The following is a 13715-nucleotide window of genomic DNA, read 5'->3' as shown; positions in this document are numbered from 1 at the left end:
CATTTTATCTCCCGATTCAAAGTCAGTGTACCATCAATCTAATTTTCATGCAGCCGTTTTAAGGTTAAATAGTTGGATCATGTTCCTTTAAAGAGACACGGCAATGGCTTTACTCAATTTGACAAACTACAGGTCTTAAGATGCTGATATGAATCTGATGACTTTATTTTGCTTCTCTTAGGGACACAGAAGGATGCGTTTGCAAAGAGATTGGTTATAATGTTCAGCTGTTAATTAAGTGTGATCAGGCTTTCAACTGGCCTGATGCAGGAGTGGGTTTCACCTGCACAATAGGACATTAGAGGTGAATTCAGATTCAAATGAAGACGAACAATTCAGCAGAAAATGAATGGCGCTGCTTGTGCAGTTCGCACACACACACACACACAAACACACACAGAGAACAAGTCAGGGACAGAGGATGGGAGGGGAAAAGGATTTAAGTCGGTGAAAGCTGCACCATCATACGCTAGAGATCAGAGTGTGTATCAGAAATATAAACACATAAGACCTGCACTTCCTTTGTGCATGTGTGCTGTGGGCAGATTGTTGTTCTCTGTGGCTGCAATGTGCACACATGGGTACAAATACACATTGGCTTTGAACAACAACACTATCAGACGGTACCAACATCCAAAAGCTGAGCTTTACCAGATGATTTTTAAAGGGCAAGCATTTGTGTGCCTCTGTGTGGGATTTGGTTTAATCCAAACATTAAACACAAGATTACAAACACACACAAACCTCTCGGTCAACCTCTCTCCAAAGTATTTGTGTGAATTTGCCTCCCTCAGTCTCTAAGAGTTGCGTAAGAGCTTGATTATATAATCACAAACATATATGCATGTCCATGAAGCTGAGTGCTTGAGGGCACAAGGCATGCTAGTGCATCAAACAGAGAGGATTTGGAGGAGGAGGAGGAGGAGGAAGAGATTGCAAATAAAAGAGGGGAAGAGGGAACCACTTGGAGGTACTCTGGACTTCTCCACTTCTCAGGATTTGGGCTCCGATGACAACATGGTCATAAGCATGGTCATAAGCTGCCTTCCCAAGTGCACTGAACTCCGGAGAGTCCCCACACAGAGTTTCTGCAGACTCTCTCCAGCTGGCCCCCTGGTGTAAAGCCTGCAGAAGGTCGGGAGCATCCAATGAGAGAAGACAGCAGGGGATCCATCCAGCGAAAGGTCTATGTGATCTGTGACAGAGATCTCTGCAGTGGGATTAATACGTCACTTCCTGCCCCCGACTACTCCACCTCTTGTCTGAATGACGCGGGGGATTTGTTGCGATTGGGAACTCGTCTGTGCCGAGAAGCGCCCGCTGTGTTGTGCATGTGTGAAGACAAACTGCAGGGGAAAGGCCGGACCCGATTCTTTGGACTTTACCCGCAGGTCATGTCTGAAAATGGTTATGCAGACCAAAAGTTTTGTAAAAATTCTGATTTACAGTTTATAAACATTTCACTTTTTTTTATTTAATTTTGTCAAAGAAAAAAAAGCAGTAGGTTTATCTGAGCTTTTTCACCACTACAGAGTTGATGACATCACCAAACCGAAGAGTAACTCTCGATTGGTCAAACATATGAAGCTGAAACCTGGCTTCAAATATACATCAACACAAGATGCTAGAGTTTGTAACCAGGATATTTGAATTGGAGATGCGTCATTTATCTTAGCACACAGTCTATTGCTTAAGGTTTGTTCTGACAGAATGACACAAATATTATAGGTGGTAAAGCTTCATAAACATACAGATGGGGGTTAATAATTGTTTTTTTAAACTGACCAAAGGAAAACAGACGGAACTGAAATTTCCTTTGAATTCTGTGATCAGGGACCCCCACATGCAGCTAGCCAGTTAGTTTACAGTTCACTGTCCAATTCAGACTTTAACGTCATCACGCCGAGTGAAAGGTATCGGTTTGAGAATCACAAGTGCTTCATGAAAGCTCTTCCAGGGAGATGTGTAATCAAAATGGAGTGGATGCGAGTGGTATGGAGAAAATTAGACACAAAAGGACCGATGGAAATATAAATTGAACGTAAAAGAAAAGAAGACTGGAGAGTATATGGGAGAAAGAAGACTGTGCAGACTCAATGACATTACTAGTATTAGCAGGCTGGCCCTGAACGTGGAGGCTAAAAGGCAGAACCCATCACTCACGCTGACCAGTGCACACACTCCAAAAACACACAAAGAAGAACTAAGCTGAAATATACGCACTGACTTAAGTCGAGCGCTCACTTCCCCGTCCACACACACGTCTCAGTAACAACTTTTGCCTTATCTTCAAACCTTTCCCCATATCTGTCCAATTCAATTTATTCATCCCCATCCTCTCTCTAACCCTCCATCCACTCACTTCTCTTCATCCGCCCGAGGCTTTTATCATTCTCAACTCCTTCCATTTCCATGTGGGGGTATTTCTACTCCATCCTCAACTGACTCCACAAGCCCCCCCCCCCGCTACGTCTTTCCCTTCACTCGGAAATACCCATTTTCCAAATGGCTAAAAGTCTCCTTTATCCCTCCCCCCCACCTCCCTCTTCCTGATCTTCCTCGTCCTCTCGGCCCCCTCCCTCAGCCATGTTGTCAAGTAAAAAGCCATCGACTCTTTCTTTTCCATCTGTCTGCACTGTGCAGGGTAAGAGAGCAGAGCCGTGTGAGAGGATACAACTGGGTTTACTCTTCCACTTGGAAGTAACCCCAACAATGACTCCTGGTGTCTGAGACTTGTCCCCTTCTTGCCTCATCACACATCGCCATCACTGGCGTATCCAGAGCAGAGGGAATTGACACGACAGCCTCCCTTTTGAATGTTAATAGCCACGGCTGTGCGCTCTAGACGAATGGAGCGGACACAGGAAGAGAGAAAAGGATAAAGAAAAGAAAATAAGAGGTTGATTGGGAGAAGTAAAAGAGAGAAGAGCTGAGGAGCGCAGGATGCTCTCTGTGGTCCCTCTGTTCTCTCCCATCACCAGAGAGAGGTGAGGGGGCTGGTTGTCATGACAGCTGTTGTCATAGCAGCTGGACTGGGTATTAAACAAGAGGATGAGATGGCCGTGTATCCAGTGGAGTGATGACGCCGTGGCAACTACCAACCGGATGCAGCAACCACGAGAAGCTTGATTTAAATTCCTCCAATGAGGTTAGGTTTACATATCTGTCCATTTGTTCGTTTGGGAGCAAAGATTGTGCAGAAACTACTGGATGGATTTTTGTGTTTAGTTTTTTTGAAAATTTGATAAATTAAATAAATCCTGCTGCACCCTTAGCTTTAACTTCAGACAATTGTGTGAACAACTACTGCATCGCTGATATGGTTCCTTATAGTTGTGTTCAAATATGTCTCTTTAGCACAACTTTTACACCTCAACTGGCCCAGAATGAGCAAGGCTAAAAATAACTTGACCTGTGACACAGTTAGCATTCCACTCTTTAATGAACTCTGTGGTTCTGCTGAATTACAGATGTAAAAAAATGAGATGGTCGTTAATATAAAACTCTCAAACAGGATCCTGTGGCGGGAAAAAAACAAAAAACTAATGACACCTGATCAGTGGAATAAATTTGTTAAAACGCGAACAAGCTTTATAAAATAAGAAAGGCCATTAACTAACAGCCGACTCCTGGAGGGATCAGAAAATGAAATATCTCAAGGGAGTCCATCCCTGAGAGGGAATCCTTCTGTGTGATAAACAGGGAAGAAGCGTATTACCCTCCTCTACCACATCATGTGGTCCTGGATCTGCTAAACAGCTTATAGAGCTCTAACACGTCCTCAGTCAATCCTGCTGTCTCTCTCCTGTCGCCTGGAAACGTTCAGCCACTCGCCCCCTGGTTGCTGCTGTCGGCCTTTGGTTCTGACGATCCGTTTTCCTCGCCGTTCTTCAAATCCAGGTCTCCTTCATTTCCGGCCTCCATTTCCTCCTCTGTGACCTTCTGCACCTCGTCCTCCACCTCTTCCTTTCCCCCCTTTTCTCCATCTCCCTCTTTGTGCCCCTGGCCCTGTTTGTCTCTGAAGACCTCCACGCCCAACATCCGGAGGTAATGAAGTCTCTCGTTGCGCGGGACGAAGGCACGGATGGACGTCTTTCCCCTCCAGCCACACAGCTGGATTGGACACTGAGGCTCCTCTGGCTTACTGATGAACAGGAGGAAACGGTGGATGTCAAACGTGATCATTGCTCTAATTGACAGTTATGAAATTATGGACTAGAGCATAAACAAATACAAAACCACTTACCTTGGGTTGGGAATATACTTCAACACAATGCTGCCCATTACTGTGAAGAATAAAATGCATAAACACATTAAAAGGTGATTTTAGCTGGTTTATTGATACCTGTTCACCATGCTTCCTTAATATCTGAGAATTGTAACTACACTCTTCATTTGCTGGAACTGCTTTGCTCCCTCTCTGAGGTTTTTGGGTCAGTGTTTGGCTCAAGGGCAGCTCAGCAGCAGTTGTTGAGGAAGGCAGAGCATTACTCATTCACTTTGCTCTTTCATATTTTGCCAGGAACCTTTAAGTCACTAATTCAGTACTCTAACCTCTGGGCTGCTGGTGCTGTTATCAGATCCCGTTTTTTTTTTTTTGGGGGGGGGGGGGGGGGGCTGAGTTTGCAAATGATATTTGTAGCAATAATTACCACTTGACACAAATGGTGCAGGACGTACCCAGTTTCTTGGCCTGAGCGTGAGCATCGTCCTCCAGTTTGCTGAGGAAGGGGTTCTCCTGGGTGAGCAGCACTTTGATGTCCTCCACGCTCACGCCGATTATCCTGGAGCGGATATACGGCTGAAGAGTGTAGATACCCTGTCGTGACGGAGAGGTGTTACAATGTGCGCAACAACGAAACGGGTCCACATTCTTTACAGCTACACTGTGCATTTAAAACGAATTAATTATCAGTGGATTGGAGTGTGAACTCTGCCATCTGGCTCCCTCAATATTCAGCTGTCAGCTTTGATTGTGGATACAAGACGAAAGCCTGGCATGTTTGAGCACACAGAAGAAGCTGCTCATACGCTGGGTTTTATGATAAAAATCTAGCAATGCAGACGTTGCTCAAGCCTTAGAAATGTACACTTTATATTTTACCATGCATCTTCGCTCTATGAGGTAAATCTGCATACAAAGAGGGGATTACGTGGTGTGAAAGTGATTTAATGTGCCAGGATGAACTGAGACTGGCTGAAAACGGCAGACTAATCTGTGTGCTTGTGTGTGTGTGTGTGTGTGTGTTCTACCTCCTGAGCCAGTCTGAAAGCACAGCCAAACTCCTCTCCATCACTGTTGCGGCACCACACCTTCACCCCCGTGTTAATGACCTGAGAAATGGATGAGAAAAAAAAAGCAAACCCACCCACAGGCTGAAAAATGGCTGTGTTGCAAAGCAAAAAGTCCTCTTTCATTTAATTACACTTATCAATAGCTCTTTTATATGTACAATCTAAGGTGATCATATAAGTAATCTAAATCCAAAATTGAAAGATCTATTTAGGTTATTTGTGAAGTCGTAGTATTAACAGAGATGTGTCCTTAGTCACTGATGTTTAGCAAACCTTCTCACTCAAGGTGTCTACTACAGAAGTGTGGGTAAACAGTGAAATGTGTATGCAGAAAGAGGTCGCGGAGTAATAATGGAATGACGATATGAAATCAGGGGGAAATAGGTATATACTCTAAATATGAATCCGTTTGCAGATTTAACACAGAAAAGTGAAGTGAGCTCAGGCATAATCATAACCTTCAAAACATGAATTTCAAGTGAAAACACACAAACACCTTCATGCGCTCGCTGTTGTTCAGCAGCACGTTGCGCAGCTCTTTAGAAACCATGTACAAGTGTCTCTTCTTGCCCTCATGCGTCCTGGTCAGAACATTGAGTTTGGGGAAGTCGGGGGAAAGATTGTAGAATGATCTAAAAAAAAAAAAAGGGCAAAAATAATGAACAATAAAATCCAGAAAACGAACATGTCCGTATCCACGTGCCGTTTTCAGACATGAACTCTGGAGAATGTCTGGACTTTCTCCAGTTTGCCCTTCACACATAATGAATGCAGCGGTCAGACACTTTCACAACACAGAACCCCCTGGAACGTTCAGGTGAGGAAGGGTTTTACTCTGAGGCTGACAGGGGAAACTGGGGAGAATGTCAGGAGGCTGTCACATAAGCCGTTTTCAGACATGATCTACAGGCAACGTCATAAGAATTGGTTCCGGGCTTGACCCACAGTTTACTTATCACACAACATGGCGGGAGTCTTTCCGCACAGACGTGTCCTCAACAGCAACAAATCCTCCACACTATTCAGGTAAGAGGTGAAGCGGTGAAGCAGGCAGAGGCGGGATGTGACGAACTAATTCCGCTTCAGCGATCAGTGTTTTTTTGATAAGACACAGACACCGGTGTCTGCTCTTATCAACACAAACTCTCTCTCCCGGGAAATATTTGTTTTCTTTCTTTTTGCGTCTGTCGCATGTTAGAAGTGGTATAAATCCCCCAATTGCGTAGAGGGATTCAGAGCCTCTCACTCGGACGTTACACAAATGAACCTTCTCTGGAAAATGTGCTGAGTTCAGTGCATGTCTGAAAGCAGCTTAACACAGACACGCTTACTGTATAGTGGTGAAGACAGGGTCGTCTTCAGTTAGGAACACAAAGGGGTCTTCCTTATAACCGAACAGCTTCATCCTCTTCATGGGTGGAGGCCTGCAAAACAGAGGAAGGTGACTGTTAAAGGGAGCACGTCAACATCACAGTACAACACCAAGTCAGTTAAACCTCAGGTTTATCAATCTGTCCATTTAGGAAGCACAAGTGATTGTGAATTCATTTCATCTGCTTTGGTGCAAATTAAAGGGACAACAGGTGCAATGAAGAGAAAAAGCAAGACAATCCCCCAAAAGGAAACAGTTTTACATGTGCTGGCCACAGATCAGCCAGTGATTCCGTTTTTCACTTTGATTTTCGGTGTGGTTTTGAATCCAGCCCTCAATAGGTTGTTGCTTTTGGTTTCCATTGACTGTTTTTACGTCGTTTTGTTCTCAACAAATTATACAATTTATATCAGTAAAGATTTTTTAACCTGATTAATTCGTTCATCAGGATTTGATGTGTGATTAAAGTGTTCCATTTGGAATAATGTATATTTGTCCTTATTTCAAGTCCAAATGATCGATTTACATCAGCTTTTAATAATAACCTGACTATTCATCACGAACGTGCTCAACAATCACTAAAGGAAACTGTTTAAAATTTGCACAGTATAATATTAATATTATTATATTAAGTCAGAGGCTATTCCTTTGTTTATCAACTCACCCACACACTGAATTTGGTTTAGCAGCAGTCTCCTGGGCCAAGGAAGCTCTTTTGGATGCCTCCTTCTCTGGGCCTTCCCCCTCCACCTCCACTCTCTCGGTGAAGCAGGGAGCCTCTGCGGGGGTCGAGGCCGCCAGGGAGCCTCCAGTCTGTTCCGTCGCACCGGATGACACTTCCTTCCTCAGCTGGAGACGACAGGCGAGAAAACAGAGATTCAAGAAAAATAAAAAGTCCTCAGCCTATTTTAGGAAAACTGGACAGGTGAGTGATGAAGCATTTTAATTCTGCTTTCATTCCCCTTCTTCTTGAAAGAGCAACAATTTAATCATCTATTGAGTGTTGTGGTTACCTTGGGAAATCTTTTGTTCCACGGCATCGGGGCTTTCTTCACCAGCACAGCCACAAAGAAACCTCCAGTGTTCTGGTGATGTGGCAGAATCCTCATACTGACATTAACACACACACAGACACACACCTATTAGTTTTGTGGTGTCACATACTGTGAAGCTAAACAAGGATTTGTTTTTGCCAGCTTGAATGAAGAGGTGCTGTAAAATCGTATAACAACAGCTCCCTCTACTGGCCAGGCCCATGTCAGTCTGAGCTTTGAATATGACATCATCTCCCATTATGTGAGCGTACAGATGCAGATGGTGGGGCTGTGTATGTGTGTGAAAGGCTGTGCTAAGAAAAAAATGTATTAAATCAGACTTATTACTCAGCTAATGAATTTGGCATCAGTGAAAAGAGAGAAGGTTCCAAGTGTGTCTTTGGAGTTTTTTGCGCTTCTGAGAAGAAAATACACTCATTGATAAAAAAAAAAAACTGTTTGATTAAAGGTCGGGTTGGTAATTTATTTCTGAAAGACTTATTTGATTTTATTCTTATTTGACGGAGTCCTCTTCACCTCCCTATAGCATCATGGTAGTCATCTGATACTTAAATAAACAACCAATCATTTCATTTGGACGAAATCAAATGATTGGTTGTGTTTATTAAACACATTATTGGGGATTCGTAGCTTTGACGAGAGGGCCAATTGGAGGCGGCGGCCTGTATCAGCTGCATATTTTCAAAGTCCAGCCGGCTGCCATTTTTTCCAAAAATCTATTGAATTTGAAGGAATATGACATGACACACGATAAGTTTGATTATATTCAAACTCCCCACAAAACTCCCAGAATTCTTCCACATGCTGGTTCTCAGATGCTTTAGTATCATGACTGTCCATTCAGAACGGCTTACTTGCTAGCATCCTCCATTAAATAGTAAAACAACCTAATATTAGACTTACTTTACTGATCAAAGGGTTGGTACACTGGTAAAGAGGGCAAACAATAGATCAAGATGATGGTAAATGCTTTGATGCAATTCTACACAGTATATTTAGAAATCGTGCGGGTGACAAGTGACTGCCCTATCAGGAAATGGCAAATCATAAACTAATCCTCCACACTTATGGTATTAGTGCAGACTTCTAGTGTGCAGTGTCTGTGAGTTCATACCATCTCTCCAGATGCATGCTAGCCAGTTTCTCTGGGTCAGTGGGTGGGAACATGGTGGGACGGATCTGCGTTCGCCGATTGTTTGGAACCTCGGACCAGTCCGAGAACCACTGACCCTCTTTCGTCATCAGCTATGGAGCAAAGAGCATAATTCCTAATCAAGATTTGGAAAATGAATTACGACTTTGAAGCTGGCCTAAACTTCATCTTCCTCTGTGGTTTTTTTTAATGAACTCCAAAGACCAAAATATTCCAGTACCTTCCAGGAAGAGACACCGGGCATCCACTTCAGCCCCGGCAGGTCGGCAGAGCTGTCAGCGAGCTCCAACGTTCCTGGCAATGTAGACGAGAGGACACGTTACAACTTGGCGGCACAAGACAGAGCCTTTTACAACTTTTACAACTGAAGGAAATGTTTGTGAAGGCGAAATACACATATACAAGGTCCAGGGTTGGTCTTTGTGTTTTGTAATGGGAACATTCAAATATAACAAAATTATATCAGGAGAGATATATGAATGTGGCCGTTCAAAATGTGAACAAATACAATATCAGAGTACACAGTAGGCACTCATCTGTTTTCAGCTGCACTATGATTCTATCCAGGATTTCCATTGTCCAACTGAACCATTTACATGAAATTAACCTGATTTGTCTGAAAATGGATATAGAAAGACATACTAAGTGCAGTAGATGTGGAATTTTGAGGTTATTGACCTCCTCGTAAATGTGGAAGTTTGTTTCAGCCTACATGAAGTGATCAGGGACTGAGACACAGATCAGAGACAAGGTTTAGAAAAGGACGAAATGAAAAAATGTGCACTCCTTGTAAGATCAACATTGTGTCCCTGAAGGAGCATTTTAGTAACAAGGACAAGAGAAAAACAAATTGGATGAAACAAAGAGTGAAACAAGTATTGCTAAGGTTGTAAACTCTGCATGCATTTGTTACCCTCGCTCTTTTCCAGCAGTGCTGCAATGATGGCTTCGTCCTCTATAGGGTTGAGTGAACAGGTGGAGTAGACCATCCTCCCTCCCACAGCCAGCTGTTCAACCCCACGCACTGCAATCCGCAGCTGGAGCCTGGTGAACACACACAGACTAATGTAGCCAACTTTTCTCATTAGGACCAAAGGACATACACATTCCCTTGTTGTCGAGTAAATGTGGTCGGCCACGCAAGTGCACAAATTCTTACGTTGTCTCAAAAACGTGAGCACTCTCTGTTCCCACTCACCCGTGGAGGTGCAGGCTGTTGCTGGTCGTCCATTTCTTCCATACGTCTATGTTCTTTCTCATGGTGCCATCCCCGCTGTAGACACAGAGCAGACAGCACCATTCAGTCATGCCTCACTTTGACCAGGGGCTGGAACCACCGGAGATCACCCAACACTTCTCACTTGGCGAAAAATATCTACAAAACACAAACTGTCTAAATGCTGGGCTTTAGCTGACAGCCACATCCCTGCTGCCTGCCTGTCTTCATTACCGCTTTCCCCCTCTCGCTCTGTTGTGTTTGGCAATGACTCCTGGCTTCATTTCTGCAGCTGGCCCAATCCGGCAGCATTTACAAACTAATGCAGTTCTGTTTCAACTACAAAATGACAATACTAGTGAAGAAGGCGCATATGCTAGAGAACCTCCATGCATTATGTAGCTGCATGCAGGACACCCAATCCCATACCATCTGTCTCACATTCACACGCATCAGGCACAGTTTAGCCAGCAGTGCAGACACGTCCTGCGACCAGCTACTGACCTGCAGGGCACGTCACACAGAATGCGGTCGTAGAAGAGGGCGTCCTTCTTGCCGTCGGAGAGGATCTGCAGCGTGGGGATGCAGGAGGCGTCGTGGTTGATCACCATGATGCAGGGGCTGTTGAGACGCTTGGCCTGGTGCACCAGCAGGTAGCAGCGCTTGTTGTCCACGTCATTGGCAATTACAAAGCCCTCTGAAAGGCAAAAGGTAGATGAGAATTTCAGAGATTATGCAGGGGCCCAATGGAACTACTTTGGAAGTAAATGTGCCGTGTTACAGCATCAAGAATAACAATAGTATATACAATGTAAACATATTTAGATGTCATCACTGCTGTGACAGTGATTGTATAAAACTCTCATCACTGTGAAAAATCAACAGCCGAACTATTTCATAAAGTAAAGCAAAATAGGTGAGTGTTAAAAAGGGAGCAGCTCAACTGAAAGATTACAGCATCAAAAACCTATGTTTAAAGAGATGAGTGGAATGACAGAACCAGACGGGGACACCAAGGCGGTCACAGGAGAGGAAACTCTATTGACTCGAATTTATAATCCCACATGGAGCAAACGTTATTATGCAATATAGAGCGGCTCGGTCGCATTTTCTGTCTGACCTTTTTCAAGCCCAAGAGAAGGCTTACCGATCCCGTCCTGAATGGTATAGTCTTTTCAGGGTGTTTTTCCGAGCCCGACTAAAACCGGATGCAGTTAATATTACTCTGAGCCTGACACACGTGGTTATTGCTTGCTTTCACTATTACAGACACGTGAAGTGTAGAAAAAAAATCAAGTAGATAACCAAGCCAATATGACAGCACTCTTGAGAATGAGGAGGAAACCTGCACCTGGGCCAAAACAGCATGCACACAACCAGTGCCCATAGAGCATGTCCCTTAACCACACCGGTGGGCACCCGTGCATCGTTTACTGCTTCCAGGTCATATTCGACACAAGACTAAGACTTGTCAGTGATTACATTATCTGTGTGACAGGGATTATACCATTTGTCCTGATCAAACGTGCTCTTCTTACCTGGAAATGGCACTTCCATGTCAGCATGGAGCATTTCAATCAGCTGGGCTGTTTTTGACCCTGGAGCTGCACACATGTCCAAGATCTGCAGGCAAACACATGCACGTCAACACAAGCCCAGCTTATTCTCAGGGCACAAAGGAAGAAAACAAAATCAGAAACACATAACGACCTGACATATTTAACCTTCAAACAGGGCTCTGCTTTTACCTTGTGGTGAGACTCAATCTTCATAAGCAGTGGAGGGATCATACTGACAGCCTCCTGTCGACTGATGTTACCCTACAAGGACAAAAAACAAATCCTCAACTTCTCTGACCACATTCAGAACTGGTATTAAGTGTTAGGTTTGTGTTACACTCACCGACTCTGTCTCGCTGACTAGAAATTGGTGGAACTTCTCCAGCAGGGGCGACTTCCTAATGATCTTCCTGCTCATGTTAGTTTGCCAGGCCTGCTCATCAGGATACCTGGAGACGACAGGCACAGTGCGTACTGGGATTCCATTATGACCCTGTGTTACCTTTTAGCTTTGAGTAAACAATGTAAACAAGATCTTACCAGATAAGAGATTGTGGCGCCTCAATCATCTGGCCATCAATCTCCAGCTCCTGAATATCCTTGAAGTATTTTTCCTTCAGGCAGTGGAGGATCTCCTTGGCATGGCTGGAACAATACAGAGAGAGAATGAAATAGGGCCTTACTCTTTCATACGAGGCTTTTCGTATCGTCTGTGTCATTCAGACAACTTACAAGTGAGCGGCAGAGACACATTAATACGACAACCCTCGTGCGTGATGTTAAGCACGACTAACTAAAGAGTAGGAGGATTTCCAGCTGACCTCTTGTACCCGGTGATGCGGATGGTGGCGGGCAGCGGTTCCCTCATTGCCTCCATGAACTGTTCGAACTCCCCTTCTGGCACCAGGCCTAGCTCCTGGTAGTAGTGCTCGAACAGCTTGTTCTCCTTGACGATGTCGGCGTAGCCAGCTCCCCAGCCCTGAGAACATGAACGCACGGCCATTAGTGTGGATAGGGGCATAGCAACAGGGCAAGCAAAACCTGTGCCCCCAGCTGAGAGAGACTTATGTGATTTGGTATCATGTGGTTAAATGTAGGTCCGTTTTTTGTCTGGGGCCCCTGGAATCCGGTATATGCCATATGTAATAAATTGTCAGATTAAGAGGTGATCTGGTTTAAATCATGCAAACGTTGATTAAACGTCAATCAAAAATCAGTCAATTAAAGGTTTTCTTGCTTATGGTCTCAGTTTCAGAGATAATAGGTCAGCACATAGTGGCTGGTACATTATATTCTAGTCTGATCATCAATTCGGCCTGAGGTTATTAACGAAACACTACTCCACTCAATTAGATTTTGAAGTATTTTTCCAACCCCTGCTTGGTTCTTCCCTTAGCGGTGAACCTGGCTCACAGAGTCATGGCAGCACAAGAGCAAAGTTACGTTTTCACCTCGTTTCCATTCATTTGCCGGATATTCAAAGCTAAATAACATGTGGCCCTGACAGAGCAACACAACAGTAGCACGGTAGGTGCAGCAGCAGGAGGAGAGTGCTTCTTACAGCGTTGTCCCTGTTGTCCCGGCCGCCGGCGACCTGGTTCTTCTGCCTCTGTCTGCTTCTCTTCCCCATTTTGGAACAACAGACGACCCTGGAGAAAAGTCTGCGGAGCAACGTGGTGGCTGGACGCGGGGAAATGAGCGCAGCGACTCGGGTAACCAGCGGAGCTTCAGGGAGGAAGAGCCGCCGAGCTACTGTGTTATCGTCAAAACGTGTTGCCTGTGACGCACGTGAATCAGGACCCCCTCAGGGTGGCCGCGGACTGTGCCTGAAAAGAAAATGAAATATATATCTGCGCGAAGTTCAGGCCGATTTCAGAAATCTTACCAGATGAGAAAAAAAATATATATATTTCTATTTTAATTTCTTATGCGTGAAAAACAATCATAGCCTACTCAACGAAACACACATTTAAATTTTTCGACAATATCGTTAGAATTTCCATTAGCATTCCATTATAGGTGGACACTTTGCATACATTCAAAGATCAAGTTCTAGAGCCATCAA

At 44.3% G+C, this 13715-nt stretch overlaps 1 protein-coding gene across 1 annotated transcript; it reads right to left on the bottom strand.

The window, feature by feature from the left end:
* Positions 1 to 3423: 3423 nt before the first annotated feature.
* nsun2 (NOP2/Sun RNA methyltransferase 2) lies at positions 3424 to 13442 on the bottom strand. The gene is made up of 19 exons (XM_062409883.1): positions 13212 to 13442; positions 12472 to 12629; positions 12191 to 12295; positions 11994 to 12099; positions 11840 to 11911; positions 11630 to 11714; positions 10596 to 10788; positions 10074 to 10148; positions 9789 to 9919; positions 9096 to 9169; positions 8837 to 8967; positions 7681 to 7777; positions 7332 to 7516; positions 6627 to 6719; positions 5792 to 5927; positions 5254 to 5334; positions 4681 to 4819; positions 4247 to 4286; positions 3424 to 4144 (listed from the first exon to the last, which is right to left on the bottom strand). Exons 1-19 carry the CDS (start codon positions 13278 to 13280, stop codon positions 3823 to 3825), a joined length of 2292 nt encoding a protein of 763 aa, XP_062265867.1. The 5' UTR covers positions 13281 to 13442; the 3' UTR covers positions 3424 to 3822.
* Positions 13443 to 13715: the final 273 nt, after the last annotated feature.

This window comes from Platichthys flesus, chromosome 17 (assembly GCF_949316205.1).
Source record: "Platichthys flesus chromosome 17, fPlaFle2.1, whole genome shotgun sequence".
Taxonomy (NCBI): Eukaryota; Metazoa; Chordata; class Actinopteri; order Pleuronectiformes; family Pleuronectidae; genus Platichthys; species Platichthys flesus.
The sequence above is the reverse complement of the archived record's forward strand: the minus strand, read 5'-3'. Positions and strand labels throughout refer to the sequence as shown.

Coding starts and splice junctions, on each gene's coding strand:
- nsun2 (XM_062409883.1), bottom strand. CDS start 13,280: ATGGGGAAGAGAAGCAGACAGAGGCAGAAGAACCAGGTCGCCGGCGGC. Junction 12,630..13,211: donor GGGACAACAGGGACAACGCT/GTAAGAAGCACT, acceptor TCATGTTCTCAG/GGCTGGGGAGCTGGCTACGC. Junction 4,287..4,680: donor CGCTCAGGCCAAGAAACTGG/GTACGTCCTGCA, acceptor TATTCTTCACAG/TAATGGGCAGCATTGTGTTG.